This window comes from Dicentrarchus labrax, unplaced genomic scaffold (genome assembly GCF_905237075.1).
Source record: "Dicentrarchus labrax unplaced genomic scaffold, dlabrax2021, whole genome shotgun sequence".
Taxonomy (NCBI): domain Eukaryota; kingdom Metazoa; phylum Chordata; class Actinopteri; family Moronidae; genus Dicentrarchus; species Dicentrarchus labrax.
Window position 1 is genome coordinate 17,351,670 of NW_026136711.1, and position 15,317 is coordinate 17,366,986.

At 41.0% G+C, this 15,317-nt stretch overlaps 2 protein-coding genes across 11 annotated transcripts; one reads left to right on the forward strand and one right to left on the reverse strand.

Annotated features, from left to right (window-relative positions):
* Nucleotides 1-1,066: 1,066 nt before the first annotated feature.
* Nucleotides 1,067-9,112, forward strand: nab2 (NGFI-A binding protein 2 (EGR1 binding protein 2)). 2 transcript variants are annotated; one of them, XM_051416158.1, is made up of 8 exons: nt 1,067-1,422; nt 1,622-1,720; nt 1,998-2,914; nt 3,135-3,268; nt 4,308-4,359; nt 4,489-4,603; nt 4,749-4,934; nt 7,253-9,112. In XM_051416158.1, the coding sequence occupies exons 3-8, from the start codon at nt 2,009-2,011 to the stop codon at nt 7,348-7,350; spliced, it is 1,491 nt and encodes a 496-aa protein (XP_051272118.1). In that variant the 5' UTR covers nt 1,067-1,422; nt 1,622-1,720; nt 1,998-2,008; the 3' UTR covers nt 7,351-9,112. The 2 variants fall into 2 exon arrangements, with proteins under 2 accessions (XP_051272118.1, XP_051272119.1); XM_051416159.1 differs by lacking the exon at nt 1,067-1,422 and having other exon boundaries at nt 1,429-1,720.
* A 1,459-nt stretch (nt 9,113-10,571) lies between these two features.
* zgc:113184 (uncharacterized protein LOC553745 homolog) lies at nt 10,572-14,083 on the reverse strand. 9 transcript variants are annotated; one of them, XM_051416203.1, is made up of 6 exons: nt 13,981-14,083; nt 12,647-12,757; nt 12,491-12,516; nt 12,199-12,333; nt 11,745-12,112; nt 10,572-11,643 (listed from the first exon to the last, which is right to left on the reverse strand). In XM_051416203.1, exons 4-6 carry the CDS (start codon nt 12,308-12,310, stop codon nt 11,467-11,469), a joined length of 657 nt encoding a protein of 218 aa, XP_051272163.1. In that variant the 5' UTR covers nt 12,311-12,333; nt 12,491-12,516; nt 12,647-12,757; nt 13,981-14,083; the 3' UTR covers nt 10,572-11,466. The 9 variants fall into 9 exon arrangements, with proteins under 9 accessions (XP_051272163.1, XP_051272166.1, XP_051272161.1 ...); XM_051416206.1 differs by lacking the exon at nt 12,491-12,516 and having other exon boundaries at nt 12,199-12,327; nt 13,987-14,083; XM_051416201.1 differs by lacking the exon at nt 12,491-12,516 and having other exon boundaries at nt 13,987-14,083.
* Nucleotides 14,084-15,317: the final 1,234 nt, after the last annotated feature.

The following is a 15,317-nucleotide window of genomic DNA, read 5'->3' on the forward strand; positions in this document are numbered from 1 at the left end:
ACAAGACGCTACTGCCACCCACTGATTTATAGGTATATAGTCTATAATTAACAATAACCCTGGACGTTTATTATTATATTTTTATTAAATCAAGTATTATCCTATTTCACGCAACCCATTCTGTTAAATGAGATTTACAGGGTAACACATATCTTTACCTTTTAAATTAATCTCTCTAAATATATATTTAAAAATTGCCCTCAGGATGCTTTAGTAATGCCCAAAGCATTATATATGGCCAAAAGTATTTGGACAAGCCTGTCCATATGGTTTGGACAAGGTCCCTTTGTTTCAATTAGGCCTAAAGTAAATCTTAATTCTAAAATAATCTAATTACTCTCAGCCTGACCATAAATCCAAAACAATCAATTTATTGTCTCATAGTAAAATGATTCTTCAAGAAGACACAGAGACAACACACAACATGTGCTTTGTACGCTGTAAATGCCTCCTACGGTCTCAACAAAGAACAATGTATAGTCTATGTTTAGGATGGACTCTGGGTGACAGGTGGCTTTTACTGCGTTGTGGAAACCTACAACTGCAAGCAAAGAAAAGGTGCTGAATGAAAAGCCAACCACTGATGCAGTCAATCTGTGTGTGGTGTGATGGGAATTATAAAAATAAGGAGTAAGGAGTGATAAAAATGTATGAATTAAAGGTGCATTGAGTTGTGTATAATGGGAGTATTGTCAAATCAAGTCAGATTTTATTTATACAGCCCAAAATTAAGACTCACAATTGTGCCTCAGTGGGTTTTACAATCTGTACAACATTCAACACCCTCTGTCCCAATAAAACTGGCAGTGCAAAGTGCAATAAAACTACATTTGCCATAGTAACAGGCAGTCTAAGCAGTGAGGTTTGCAGATGCGAATCTTGGATGGTCAGAAACATTGAGACATTGATATTTTTTTGCTACCTTATAAGCTTATTTGTGTGAATTGGCCCTTTAAGTTTAAAACAAAACAAAACCTTAACTCTCAGAGTAACGGGACCACTCATCTCCTCCATAAATAAACGGAACAAACACACAGTAAACCCCACATCTGTCTCATCGTGTGAGCCTATAGTGTTCAGGGGGTCTTTCACATGGCAAAACTGTGGGAACCCCCTAAAGCCTCTGCATAAAAGACTAATCTTGAAGACGCAGAGGGGTTAATTTCAAGCCCCCACCAACCACCACCCACATCTCCAATTTGAAAGCCGCCTCTCTACCGGGAGAGGAAGGCTCTTTTTCGGTCAGATGGCGTGCTGCAGTCCGCCCCCGTCATTCTCCAGCCCACACAGACAGGGCAGCCAGCAACCAATACGGTGCGCCGGAGGAGGATTTCTGCCAGTGATTTCAGACGAGCTACGATACGCAAAGGGGATTTACTACGCCAATCTGAGCCGGGGAAGCTTTCGGCGATAGGCAACAGGGTAAGAAACGAACAGGATCACTGCGATGTGACTTTGAGCTGGGTGGTGTTTTTTTTATCGGCTAACATCTGGCTCAGGAATCCGGTCGATGTTTGTGTCTGAACTGGAGACAATAATCCAAGTGTTTTCTACTCTACAGTGGTCTCAGTGTAACGTAGCTTTTTGTCTTACGGATGAAATTAGTTTGTTATGTGTTCAGTTTCAGTCCGGGAGTAACGACCTGTGACATCGGGCGGCAGGAGGGACACCTTCCCGTTATTACGTCTCTGTGCACATCCGTCTACCTGATCTGAGGAAGGTAAGAGAGGTCTATGTATGCTCAACCATTAAGTCATATAAGGGTTTGAAAATACGTAAAAATAGTTCGTGTGTGGAGGAAACTGCTCCAAAACATGCACAAACTTCCTCTAGTCATCAGTTTTTATCAATGCTTTACCAACATAGAAGAATGAGGAGCAGGTAGCCTTTACCAGGTGTGGTCCAGGTGGCAAAATCTTAATCTAAATAAATAACTTGTACAGGATTTTTCCACCTGCAAGTTCATGTCTTTCCTTTCTCCTGCCTAAACTTTCCAGTGCTGTGTGCCATGTCTCTGCCACGCACACTTGGGGAGTTGCAGCTCTATCGGGTGCTGCAGAGGGCCAACCTGCTGGCCTATTATGAAACCTTCATCCAGCAGGGTGGCGATGACGTGCAGCAGCTCTGTGAGGCAGCAGAGGAGGAGTTTCTGGAGATCATGGCACTAGTTGGCATGGCCACCAAGCCACTGCACGTGCGTAGGCTGCAGAAGGCCCTCCGAGACTGGGCGGCGAACCCTGCCCTTTTCAGCCAGCCCGTGTCGAACGTTCCTCTCGGGGGCATCCCACTCTTCAAGGTGGACAGCGCCAGTGGACCAGCAGGCGGGCCCAGGAAGTCTGTGAGCAACGGACAGCCTGGGTCTCCGTGTGAAAGGGAGGATCGTGCGTGTCTTACTCCAATGCACAGTGGGAGTCCAAGAAGCCCCTGCTCCCAGGCCTCCCCACAGCCACCGGACACACACTACAGGGAAAAACTGTCACCCATGGACCCACACTGGCTCAGCCCTGAGCATGATGGGAACTGCACTTTGGCTTCTGCGTCTGGAATAGAGGAGGAGCCACCCAGCCCACCTCTACTCTCAACGTGTCCCCCGGGTCCCTCCACGTCTCCGAGCCCCTCTGCCTCTTTCGCCCCGACGGTCCCGTCAGCCTGGCCCGGAGGGCAGCTGGATGGGGAGACGGCAAGGGCGGTGGTGGAGAGTGTGGAGAGGCTCCTCAGGACCCTGCCCAGGTCAGATCCTGCAGAAGTAAAGACTTTGCTTAGGATGAACAAGAAGATGGCAAAGACTGTGGGGCACATCTTCAAAATGGGGTCCCAGGATGTGAACAAAGAAGAAGAGATCCGGAAGTACAGTCTCATTTATGGACGCTTTGACTCCAAGAGGAGAGAAGGGAAGCAGCTCACACATCATGAGGTAAAAGCACCAAAGACAAGAACAAAGATTGAGTATTTGAATGTCTCACATCACATTTCGTACCTACAGTAATCTGTTGGTAAAGGGAGGCTCACGTTGTGAACCAGCTTTAATCAGACATAAATATACATTTCAAAACAAAAGTATGCCATATCTCTTTTGTCTGCATGTGATTTTCACAGTGTCCATCCCTCCTTCACTCAGTGCTTTTCCTCCTCAGTTGATCATCAATGAAGCTGCAGCCCAGTTCTGTATGCGCGACAATGCCCTTTTGCTGAGACGGGTGGAACTCTTTTCTTTGGCTCGGCAGGTGGCGAGAAAATGTGCCTACACCTCCACACTAAAGCATGCAAGGTAGGGGCGCTGCCCAGAGAGGATCTGCTCACTAGCAACCAATGACCAACACACCTCACAACTGCTGCGTCTTGATTGCTCCTCTGTATCGAGGAGAAAACCTCTTAGAGAATCAGGAGTGTCGTTTTTTTTATTCTTTAATGTAGATTAAAGCAAAGTCTGAACCCTTCACAGCAACATGGCAGAGTAGCATCGCGTTATAAAAAGACACATCTGAATAAATGTAAATGAAATTATTTCATAGCTGTATTTAGCATATTCTACATGTACCATGTGGTTTATATGAGTCATCTTCCCACCACTTCATTCATTTTCACAATGAACCTGGTTCAGATCACAGTGGGAATTAAACTCCAACCTCTGTAGTGTTAGTATAATGAGCTGGAGATTGGAGCCATACAGGAATACACAAAACCTTCACTGTATGTGTTTGTTCAACATTGTCATATGATATAAATGCCCCTCATAATGAGTTTATTGCAGGAAGTGACAAGAAAGCACAGACTAAATATTTATAAAACTACTCATTAAGTTATCATAGGATATAACATTAATTATGATTAGTGATTCCAATGTCCTTGTTTAACAGTGTCTTCATTCCTGATCTTATTAAATTTGTCTTAAAAGTCTTAAAAGTCAAATTATTAAAAAAAAATAAAGACAAAAGTTCCCTTTGTGCTCATTACCACATGGCATTCAAATATTTAACAGACACACATCCAAAATATACATTTGCGTACAAATAATTCTGATAAATACATAGTTTATTTTAGTTAAAATGATCTACATGGTCATTTACAAGTTGAATAAAAGTTACATTCTGTGTGATTTCTTGTCTCTTGCTGCATCTGGTGCAAAAAAAGATTGGCTTGATTTGACAAAAGAAAATCTTGAATCAAGGTCCATTAAGTCTGAGCCTGTAACTTTCGACTGTTGAGGAAGACCTTGCAGTTAAAAAGCTCTACAGAACAAAAGCTCTTCAATTGACCTTCAGTTTTTCATGTCATTTTCAACTGACTCACCTGTTTTCCTCCTGCAGGACAAATGCAGATGAGAACAGCGTACTGTCCCAGAAGAGAGCAAGATACGAGGTGAGACTTCTTACTGATCTATGTGTGATTCCAACACACAACACAGTGTGTAAACATAGCCAAAGTTCACATCACTTGCCAGTAATTTAAAGTAATTTCATCGGCACTAAATTGACAGTGATGTTTTAGATAATTGTGCCTGAGAGCGTGTCATCACTTCTTGGAGTGGAGGGCTCGGAGGGCTTGAACCAGCGGGGAGATGATGACAGCTTATCTGCAGAGAGCCTCGACAGTGTATCACATGGTAAAGACTTCACATTTATGTTTATTCTCTGAGCTCTCAGATGAGCAGATCATTGTCTCGTACTCCAGACATTCTTCCTGCCTGTTTCTATACAACCTTAGTGTTTGAAGACAGCATTTACACCCAAATCTGTCTGTCCTGTTAGACATCGGCTCACAATGCAACCAGTCTCCTTCCCCCCGTCCCCACACTGACACCTCCAACCCCGCCAGCTGGAGTCGCCATCTCATACAGCAAACGCTAATGGACGAAGGGCTGCGATTGGCTCGGATGGTGTCACATGATCGGGCTGGCAAGCTCATCCTAGGGTCAGAAGGAACTCACTCTACAGGTGACTTTTCTAGTAATGATTTAATATCATGTGCTTAATAATGGACGCAGAACAAAAGTCTGTTTTGCAGTGTTTGCCCAACTTTGTTCTGGTTAAAGGAATAGTTCAACATTTTGGGAAATATGTTTGTTGGCTTTCTGGCAGAGAGTAGAGAGAAATATTAATGGCACTCTTATATTTGTATGGTAAATACAAGCAGCCAGTTAGCTTAGCGTGGCACAAAGACTGGGAACGAGGACAACTGCGAGTGGGGCTCTGTCCAAAGGTAACAAAATCCACTGCACATCTAAAACTCACAAATTAACACATTATATCTTGTTTGTTTAATGTGTAAAAAAAAACACGGAACTGTAAAAAAAAATCACAATTTGCCATTTGTCTTGGCTGGAAGCAGTTTTACATTTCGTTTTTTGTAGAGGTTTGACAAACAAGATATAATGTGTTAATGAAAGTGAGCTTTAGAGGTGCTAGCAGGATGATTGTGTTACCTTCAGACAGAGCCAGGCTAGCTGTTTCTCCCTGTTTCCAGTCTTTATGCTAAGCTAAGCTAACCGGCTGCTGGCTTCATATTTAATGTACAGACATGAGAGTGGTATCCATCTCCTCATCTAACTCTCAGCAATAAATAAGCGTATTTCCCAAAATATCAAACTGTTTCTTTAAAGGTTTTGAGGTGGAATCAGAAGAGAATGAGTTGAGGTTGGGGTTGAATTGAAAATAACAGACAGAAACTCACTAACCTCTCCTAACAATGAATATTTTATAGCTCTAGAGCTTGAACTCCACTGAGTCACACTAGGTGACGCCTCCCACCATGCACAGCTGAACTTCACCAGACTGTAAATTAGAGAGGATAGAAGTTAGAAGGGGAAACAGAAGGAGGTGGAGAGCGATATATAGAGAGGAAAAGAGTGAGAGAAGGAGGGTAGAGAGGAGGGAGGAGGGTGTTACACTGTTATAGCACTTCCTTAATACCCTGTTACTGTAGCATTTTTCTGATGCATCACAGCTTCTCACAAGAAAGGAAAAAAAAAAAAAAGCAATGATCTGGGCAAGTTAGTCGTTCTGGGCAGCCGAAGAGATGAAGCGAGGAGAAGGAAGCCAGCAAAGACATGAGGGGGCGGGGAGGGAGGGAGGGAGGGAGGGAGGGGGGGATAGGAAGTACTCTGTGGGTGGCAGAATCGGACCCCCCACCCCCCCTCCTCAGCAGCGACTGACGTCAGAGTGTGTTAGGTGCGTGGGCTGAAGGGCGGGATGGATGGGGCGTGGGGGCGAAGGAGTGGGAGGTAATTGGAGGGGCGTTGCATTGACTCACCAAGCGACAGTGTACAAAAATAAAACCTGTGGGCAGGGAAATGGCACAGTCTTTTTTATACATCTTCTCCCTCTACCAAAAGGACTGCGGAAACAACAAAAAAAAATGACATATGTTTCATCTCTGACGTCGATCTCCCTCACTTTGTCTCTTTTCTCTTTCTCACTCATCCAAGTTTCCTCCGTCTGCATCTCTCATTAATCAGAACTTTCTCTCACTTCCTTTCAACGTCACTGTTTTCTGCCATAACTTATCTTCCGCTGGCGGTTCGTATAGTCAGGATATCAGTTTTTTCATACATCCTTTTAACATTTGAATCATGGAATCACAATCCTCAATCTGATAAATCTAACCACCTGTAAGTTTCCGTGTATGTTACTGAAAATGTGCTATTAAATTTTTTGTGTCATCGCAAATTTAATTCTTCTTCACAAGTTATTATATTACTGTGCACTGTTACAATAACATGGACACTGAGGGTTTCTTAATGAGCAAATAAATACACTTTTATAAACACTTTTTAGTGATTTTTACATTTACAACCTCTCTTGGAAGCCAGTGAATGCACATCAGAGGTAATTGTTTATAATGTAATACAAATAAACAATGAACATCAACTTTTGTTTGATTTTACTCAACACATCTTGTTCACATTTGTTGACTCCATCACGATCTTATCACCAGCCCCAACAACGGGTTCAACTTATAATACTGGAGAAGTTTTGTGATTCAACAGCTCGGGTTGGTCATATGAACCATGATGACTTCACTGCATGTGGGAGAGTTTCTTGCTGAATTCCCCAAACTATTATTCAGAGGTCTTAAAACACATAAAGCATTTTATGGTGTTACAGAAATCTAAGAAGATCCATTTATGGCTTAAAACTCCCTCAGTGCTCTTTAAATATGTTTCCTTGTTGTTTTAACTAGTATTTGTTCTTTAACTGGCTCCTAAGTTAATCTACCTATCAGGTCTGATCTTCAACTTTACCTTTCTCCACAGACCTTGACAGTAAAGTGGAGAGGCGGAGCTCGATAACACCGTGCAGGAGCAGTAGCCCTTGCATCACCAAAGACGACTCTAATCACCGCGGGAAATGAAAACACTCAGCTATTTGTCAGGAAACTTGTTCTCAGGCCTGCCACTGAACTCCACTCAGCCACACAGGCTGTTGCTGAGCAGGCTTTTCCCCGTTTACCCGCATCACTGACATCTGATGAGGAGGAGACTCTGATCAAAATCAATACAGTAAATGTCAGAAATTACCAGCGACCGATATCATAAACCTGCAGTGACTGAACACTGAAGTTCAAAATGTTCTGTTTTGACTTTATATTCAGTAAGTATGTAGGGGAGACACTTTATTTTTTAAATACATGGACTACACGTCCTGCTGAGGATGGAAAAATTAATGGATTTTGTCAGGAAAAGGCTGATATTTTGGCAAATTAGTCCGTTTGTTGTGAGAAGTATGTTTGAAGTGTCACCTGTTTCAGATGAAATGGGCTCGACACAGCAGGGGGCACTGCAACTTTGGAAATTGACTCTCTTAACTTACTCCAGTAACATGCTGTAGTTATGTAATGGGACAATGTGGTTTAGTTGGGAGACTTTTATTTGCATTTCCAGCAAGTTACAACATAAAAACAGTCTGATTAAGTTCTAAGCAGCTCCTCACCCTCAGGAAACAAATGGATGTTCTGGGTTTTGAAGTCACCGTGTTAGATATTCTTTAGGATTCAAGGATGAATAAAGTTAGTAAATAAAAGAGGGTTTGTGACATAAGTTGATCTAGATAATAAGCAAACACCGCCGTCAGATTCACAAGCCTTGTGTCCTTTGCTGCATTATCTAATCGCCCATGAGGTCTGAACAGGCATGCTGAGGTTTATTAGACATAAAGCCATGGTTCTTCATCATCCACTCACTCACATCCTTCGGTAATGATATTTTGCACAAGCGGCTGATACGGTGTTTGCAAGAGATAATTCTTCAGGCTTTTCATTATCTTTAATCATGTGAAGATACACACCTATTCTAAACCCAGCGGCATGAAAATAAGAACGCAGCTTTATTGATTTCCAGTCTTTAAGTTTCAGTTGCCTCTCTCTACAGTGAAATCAGGTTTCAGGCTCAGCTACAGTGTCTTGCTCAAGGGCCCTTCAGCAGAGAGGATGCTTGCTGTCGTCAGCTGCTTTTCCCCTCGTCTTTACTTTATCTCTTGTTCCCAATGGGTGCCATTGTACAGCCTTTCTGCATTCAAAACAGCATTGCAATATTTAGAGAATTTAAAAAAAGACATTTGCCACACAAGCATTTTCAGAAAATGTGGTGGTTTGTGTAGATTTTTTTAGGTGTAGCGGAAAATTACAACATGGCAGTGTGTTTTTGGGATGATTTCTGTAGTCTTAGATATTAACTAGGTGAACCTTATGTTAGTTTCCCTTTTGAAAAACAGTTCTTTTGTCCTTTGAGGCTTATAGTAAATTAGGGTGATTAATCTTTTTTTACTTACCTACTTAAGTTTTAGAAAAAGAAAAAAAAAGACATGCAGATGTTTCAAGAAAGAAATATCATGGTGCTTGACTCTTGATACAGCAGCTCTTACGAGCAATGTCAGCCTGTTCGGCCGAGTTGTAAAGTGTGTTCAGAATTCATGTAATGACGAGGCTCATGTCGATAATGATTAAAACTTTTTTGATTTTTGTATACTTAACCACAGAGTATGTCGGTGAGGTAGCTTGCTGTGCATCAGTTACACCTGCCTGTCTCTTGAGCATTAGTAACTTCCTCAGTTTATTATGTTGCAAACAGATTATTTATTTTGTTACATCTCAATAAATGTTATTTTATTGCTTAAAACCATGGCGTGTTGCATTGTTTTCCCACAAAGAATCTTTTTTTTTTTCTTGGCAGTTCTGATGTGTGGAAGAGGCTGCAGCAGTTGCGTCACACAGCCAGCAACACCTCTGCTGTCGTCTTGTTTGTTGCACTGACGCTCTGCGCCGAGCCTCAGTGCTGGCATGACTCACCTGTACCAGCGATTTCATCAGCACTCATCCACACACACACACACACACACACACACACACACACACACACACACACACCTCTCTCGCTTGATTTTCAGACAGACACCAGAGAAGATCAGGACAAACAGATCCAGACCACAGAGAACCTCAAGGAATTCATTTGTAGAATTTCTAAGCCTCAACCGATTAAGTTGTGTAACACAAAATCATAAAGGTTACATTAAAATTATGCATAGCTATTATGAGGGATGACAATGTCAGTCTGTCTGTTGATCACTCAGTCAGTCTACCACTTTCGTCCAGACTGAAATATCTCAACAATTACTACACAACATTTGTGGTTCCCAGAGGTTGTATCCTGCTGACTTTGGTGGTCCTCTGCACTGTCCTCTAGCGCCACCATGAGGTTGACATTTTTGGGTCTCATTAACTACAGGGTGGATGACATTTGATAAACATGTAACAACATTGATCTCCATGCTAACATGCTAACACAAAGATGCAAAATATTATACCTGCTAACCATCATGCTAACATAAGAACTGTGAGCATGTTAGCATGCTGACATTAGCATTTAGCTCAAAACACTGCTGTGCTTATACCATTATCAAAAAGATGCTATTACCTTCTTGATCATGCCAGAGCAATTATATCCAAGTTGGTTTTCTTTACTGTGATTATGTGAGCGACATTCAGTGTGGCAACAGATGAAGGGAGCCATCATCAATCAGCTGTCAGCACCACAAATTAGGGAGTTAAATCTTTGAGTCTATTCTTAGCCAATGTTCTTCCTCTGTAACACAGAGCTCAGCAGCAGACAGCTGATCAGTTTAATGCTTGACTGCAAACATTTTAAACAAAAACCAGCAGGATAACCATTAATTAAATTAGGAGGTCTAATTATCTGCATTCAAATCTTTGATGAGCATGACATGAGCACTACATGCAAATGTGGGCAGTGTTCATAAGGATAAAGAGTGTGCAAAGTGCAAAGGTGTTGTAAGAAAAGGTTTTAAATAATAATAATAATAATTATTATGTTTTTTTAATCCAACTTGTAACTGATTATTTAAATGGGGTCATAATTAAAACAGACTTGATAAGTGAACAGTGAAATGCAAAGATCAGCCAAGAGCCACACTGCCATAATAAGAATATTTTATATATATATATATATATATATATATATATATATATATATATATTCAGTCGCTAGTGAAGATTTTCTATATAACATACGGACATTAAGATTTGCATCTAAAACCAAAGCAAACAAAGACACCGTTACATAAAGGTGCACTATTTACTGGACAGTACTAATGAACGCATTTCAACCCTTTCATGACGATGTAACAAAGATGACACTACATTTGCTAATAACTAATAAACAGCACACAATGAGTCCAATAACAGAACAAAATTACTTTCCTGTCCTTCTGGCCCAGAAACAACAATAAAACTCAGAAGAGAGAATAGAAGGCCAATTTTGCTTGAACATCACACTTCATTTCAATGTTTTATTCTCCTGAGGATAGGCTACTTCTATACATTGTTCCATGCAAGCATCAGGATGTGGGTGTCCTTCAAACACATGTAATCTCTGTTTATCTCAGACTGTAGAGCAGCGTCTCTGTTGTCTGGGCACCATAGTCACCGAAGTAGAAGAAGTAGGATGAATTATAAATATATTTCAGGACATATGTAATGGTTGCAAGCTGAATCTACAGAGAGAGCAGTGAGTACTTAATGCTAGGCTTTCTCTCTGTGAAACACATGTCATAAATGAATTAAACACACAAATTAAACAAAAAATAGTCTATCGAAGAAATAGTCCCAATAAAAACTGATTGCCATTATATTAGGACATAAATCTCAAATAAAACCAGGGCTACATACTAGTACTGTAGAGGTATGCGAACAGAGCCTTTAAAAACACAGTATCTTAATGTTTTCTCACACAGTTGAAGCATAGGAAGTCTATTTCCGCTTTTCATTTTACATCTCAGAGACAGAAAATGCTGCCAGCCTCCAGATCTGCACAGTTTATCCAAAGACAAACAGCATATGAACAACATGTCAACTTCAATGCTGTTCCCAGACATCAGGGTAACTGAGTTATCCATCACAGCACATCATATGAACACTTAACTCATATGTCGGGATAAAAAGATGGTTCACTTTAGTCTAGGTGACGTGGGTGTAAAGGTGACGTAGGAACTCTCCTCTGGTGGTCGTGTCTCCGGGGAAGACCGCCTGGCAAAACTCACAAATGTGAGACTGCAGCGCCACGTCTGACATCAGCATCCGGTCAGACTGACACAAGAAGTCACAGACCATGGAGGGATGGTCCGTCGCAGTCATCTGACACAAGCAGAGAGGACAAAAGATTTTGAGAGAGAATATGGTAAAATCAAAAGGACAGATGCCCACATGTGTGATTTATGTCCAGTAAAGACACCTACCCTCACTGTGTGCATCACCCTGTCTCCATTAAGATGATCTGCTCCCACATTTTTTGAGACACTGGAAGAGGCTCCTCGCCACTTTGAGGAGTCCATGCTTAACAGGGGTGCAACCTTTTGCTCCAATTCCCCATCTTCATTTCTCTGACGAGGCACATCCACACAGAGCTTGGACATATCGTCAGCAAGGAGATCAGAGAAAGTCTCTAGTCTTCTAGTGGGGCGATCGACTCCACGCTGTGCTGCGGGGGCATGTGCAGTGGCTGTTAGTGGTTGAGGCTTTTCATGGAGATATGTAGGGATTTCTTGTGTAAACTGGACAGGGATGGACATCATCTCACTCAACTCTCCATTAGGAGCCGCATTGCCTGCAGACAGAGAGTTGAAGATGTGTCAAGTGAATCGTGACGGACACGTTTATGAGTATCGGAGTTACAAAAGGTTTTATGTGCACCTTGTTGTTTTTGCAGAGCTGTTGTGAGTTGATGTAACAGAGCTGCCTGTCTCAGGCAAAGTGACCTCAGCTGGAGAAACTGCTGGTACAGTTCACTGTACGCTTCCTCCATCTCACTAGCTCACAGATCTGTAGCTAGTAAACGAAGAAATTACACTGAGCTGTACAGTACACTTATATAAGTAGTTCATTTCAAACATACTGGGTCAGTACAAGAATCAGCTTATAAACTATCCACCATGTGCATGTTCTTTTATTGTAGAGCCCACAAAATCACAAAATGCATACATACAGATATCCTCAGTGTCAGGATTGTCCCTAAATGCCAAAACATCATAATAACTTTACTTATAATAGAGAATATGTGCAGTAATATGTAGACATGTAGACATGTAGGTAACAAGAATACAGCAGGCTACAGTGTCTGCACCAGTACTGATGTGCTTACCCTTTATAAGCTCATGTGTCTCTGCTCCAATAATTCAGGACTCCTCGTCATTTCTTACAGCCGGTGCAGGGTTTTTCTCCTGTCGAGCCGCCTCCGTCTCGAACAAGCTTCCTGTTATTGTGAAGGAATCAGACTCAAATCCCATTTACTGAGAACCACAACGACACATTTGTGACGGTGAAATCCATTCTTCAGACGAGGTCTTACCAATCACACTGACTGTATGGCGAGTCTGTTTCCGCCTAATGGAAATTATGTTCTACTCATGTAACAACACATGTAGTTGAGTTGGAAAACGTTAAACTAAAGGAAGTACCTTTTTAAAAAACAGGGAAGTGAAACCTTCAGTACAAAAAGGAACCTTCCCATCACTCAGCTACACTGTTATATGAAAGTCTGCAGAGTGTTTCTCAGCATAGAGCCAAAGGAGAAAAAGAGTCAGGCTCTATTTTTAATGTAAACGCCTTCTACTCTGCTGATTGTAAAGATTTTAAAATCATTTGACTGTCAGTGATTTTGAAGAAGGTGTTTCCTGTTTTCTGTCGGCATGAACTGTATCAGCGATATTCAACAACAGCAACAGCTCTCCATATAACCTGTGTATTAGTCTGTGGTTCAGTAACACATCAACCCTGCTACCTTTATTTTAAAGGTATAAAACAGATGTTATAAAACATATAATTGTATATTAAATGCATAATACCTCATCAATAGTGAAAGTACTGAGATCTTTCACTTTAAGTATTTAATGTAAACATAATGTAAAAGTCCTACATTCAACATTTAAGTAAAATATGTATTAGGGGGCAAGTACTCATTGTGAAGGGGAGAGACCGCATTATTATATTTTATAGGCCTATTATTTAATTGATTATTACTGATGCTTAAGCAGCATTTTATTGTAGTTTGTTAGCGTGAAGCAGAGTTTAAAGATACCAATGCCTTATATCATTAGCTCATTATAGGATCTGTAAATACAATCTACAGTGAAACTAGAAACTGGTTACAGTTGTCATATAAATAGGCTAAAAGTCACATACACTAGAACAGCCTGTTATATTCCAGGTCACCATATTGATCCAGTGTTATTGATCGTAACAATCCTTTTACTTCCAAACTTTCTCTCGTCTATCTGACCCCACATTAATCACAGTTGTGTAATTTGCTGTGTAATGTGGAAATTAAGAGTCAGGCTTGAACTTCTTTCCACAGTTTCGCTGAAAAAATGCGGAACAGAAAAAGCGAAATTCATTTAGTTTTTTCCTCTCTGAGACTTCATCCACACGAGGACAGTTTCTCACTGTGAATCACACAGAAAAATAAAGTTTACTCACACTTACAATGATCGATTCGTTCCCGGCAGAATCACATCTGACTGACTTTCAATATGACGTCACTGCTCCGACCAATACTCACCTGCGTCAAACGCAGGTACACCTGCCAAAATAAAACTTCCTGTTAAACAAGGCTGCCTTCAAAATAAAAGGCGCATCCTTTTGTGGAGGCCCAGAATCCTAAAAGTTGTTCAGGGAGGCTTGTTCGTCTATTTGTTTGAACAAATTGTACTTAATTTTATATGTTTAGTCTAATAATACTGTAATCTGCCAATAAAATATATGTGTAGGTCTAAATTGTAGAACATAAACTAACAAAGGACAAGACCTCAGTGTCCATAGTGTTTGGTACAGCCTGGATTTTATTGAGGTCTTGTGACTTTAACCAGTGGCCACTGCAATGAGCAGTAAAATGGTCTAAAATAATATTTTAAATTAAAGAGAGAACTTCGTTAAGGCATTTTACACAAAGTCATTATGTAACAAAGAAACCAGGCAAGAAATCACAGCTATTATGACTTCATCATTAATGATTATCATAAGTGATTTTATACACCTGTCTGATCTGTTTTATTTGATCTTTGGGGCACCTTTTAATATTTTACCATGGACGCAAGATAAAAGCATTATTGACTAACTTTCCTGTTCTGGTTCATCTTGTTAGGCAACATACAGGAGTTGGTCTGTAACACAGTAGAGGACTACTCAAAGCCTGGTTGACTGCACAGCCACAATATAAGCACACAGTTATGCAATAATCCGGAGGTTTCACACATTACGTATCTCCAGCTGGCATACAGATCTTGAATTCTGAGGACTTCATGTGACATTGACGTATCATCATTTCATAGGACGCCAGATTGGAAGGGTGTGCTTGGTTATTGATTATGGAGTGAGGCATGTCGTGTGTGTGTATAGCAATGCAGCTTGAGTTGACTGCCTGAACTAGCGCGCAGGCTTCGCGCCATTCATTTAAGATACAAAACAATGAGCTGAAAGATGTTAAAACGGTCCATAGAGATGAGAGGAACTGCTGAGTGATAATTCTTCAATGGTTCAATACCAGCGACCCCATACATCCATCCACACATGATCTGTTGTATAAAAACTATGGAGAATAACATTTTAACCACCAAGCTACCCAACAATACATAAAGTAGTTACAATAGTAGTAGTACAGCCCCACCATGTTCAATTACAACATTAAAATGCTGCTTAAATTTTCTATAAATGTCTCAGTTACAACCCTGAGACTCTACGGCCATGGTAGTGGTTCTGTAAGGCTACCTTAAGCTAAATGTTAACATGCTGATGTTTAGCAGACTGTTTACTTTTTT

What these genes read in the sequence shown, in the direction of transcription:
- nab2 (XM_051416158.1), top strand. Translation starts at nt 2,009, where the DNA reads ATGTCTCTGCCACGCACACTTGGGGAGTTGCAGCTCTATCGGGTGCTG. An exon ending in TCCACACTAAAGCATGCAAG is followed by an intron (nt 3,269 to 4,307) that starts GTAGGGGCGCTG and finishes TTCCTCCTGCAG; the next exon opens with GACAAATGCAGATGAGAACA. An exon ending in CCTCGACAGTGTATCACATG is followed by an intron (nt 4,604 to 4,748) that starts GTAAAGACTTCA and finishes CTGTCCTGTTAG; the next exon opens with ACATCGGCTCACAATGCAAC.
- zgc:113184 (XM_051416206.1), bottom strand. Translation starts at nt 12,310, where the DNA reads ATGGAGGAAGCGTACAGTGAACTGTACCAGCAGTTTCTCCAGCTGAGG. An exon ending in AGCTCTGCAAAAACAACAAG is followed by an intron (nt 12,113 to 12,198) that starts GTGCACATAAAA and finishes CTCTGTCTGCAG; the next exon opens with GCAATGCGGCTCCTAATGGA. An exon ending in GGGTGATGCACACAGTGAGG is followed by an intron (nt 11,644 to 11,744) that starts GTAGGTGTCTTT and finishes TGCTTGTGTCAG; the next exon opens with ATGACTGCGACGGACCATCC.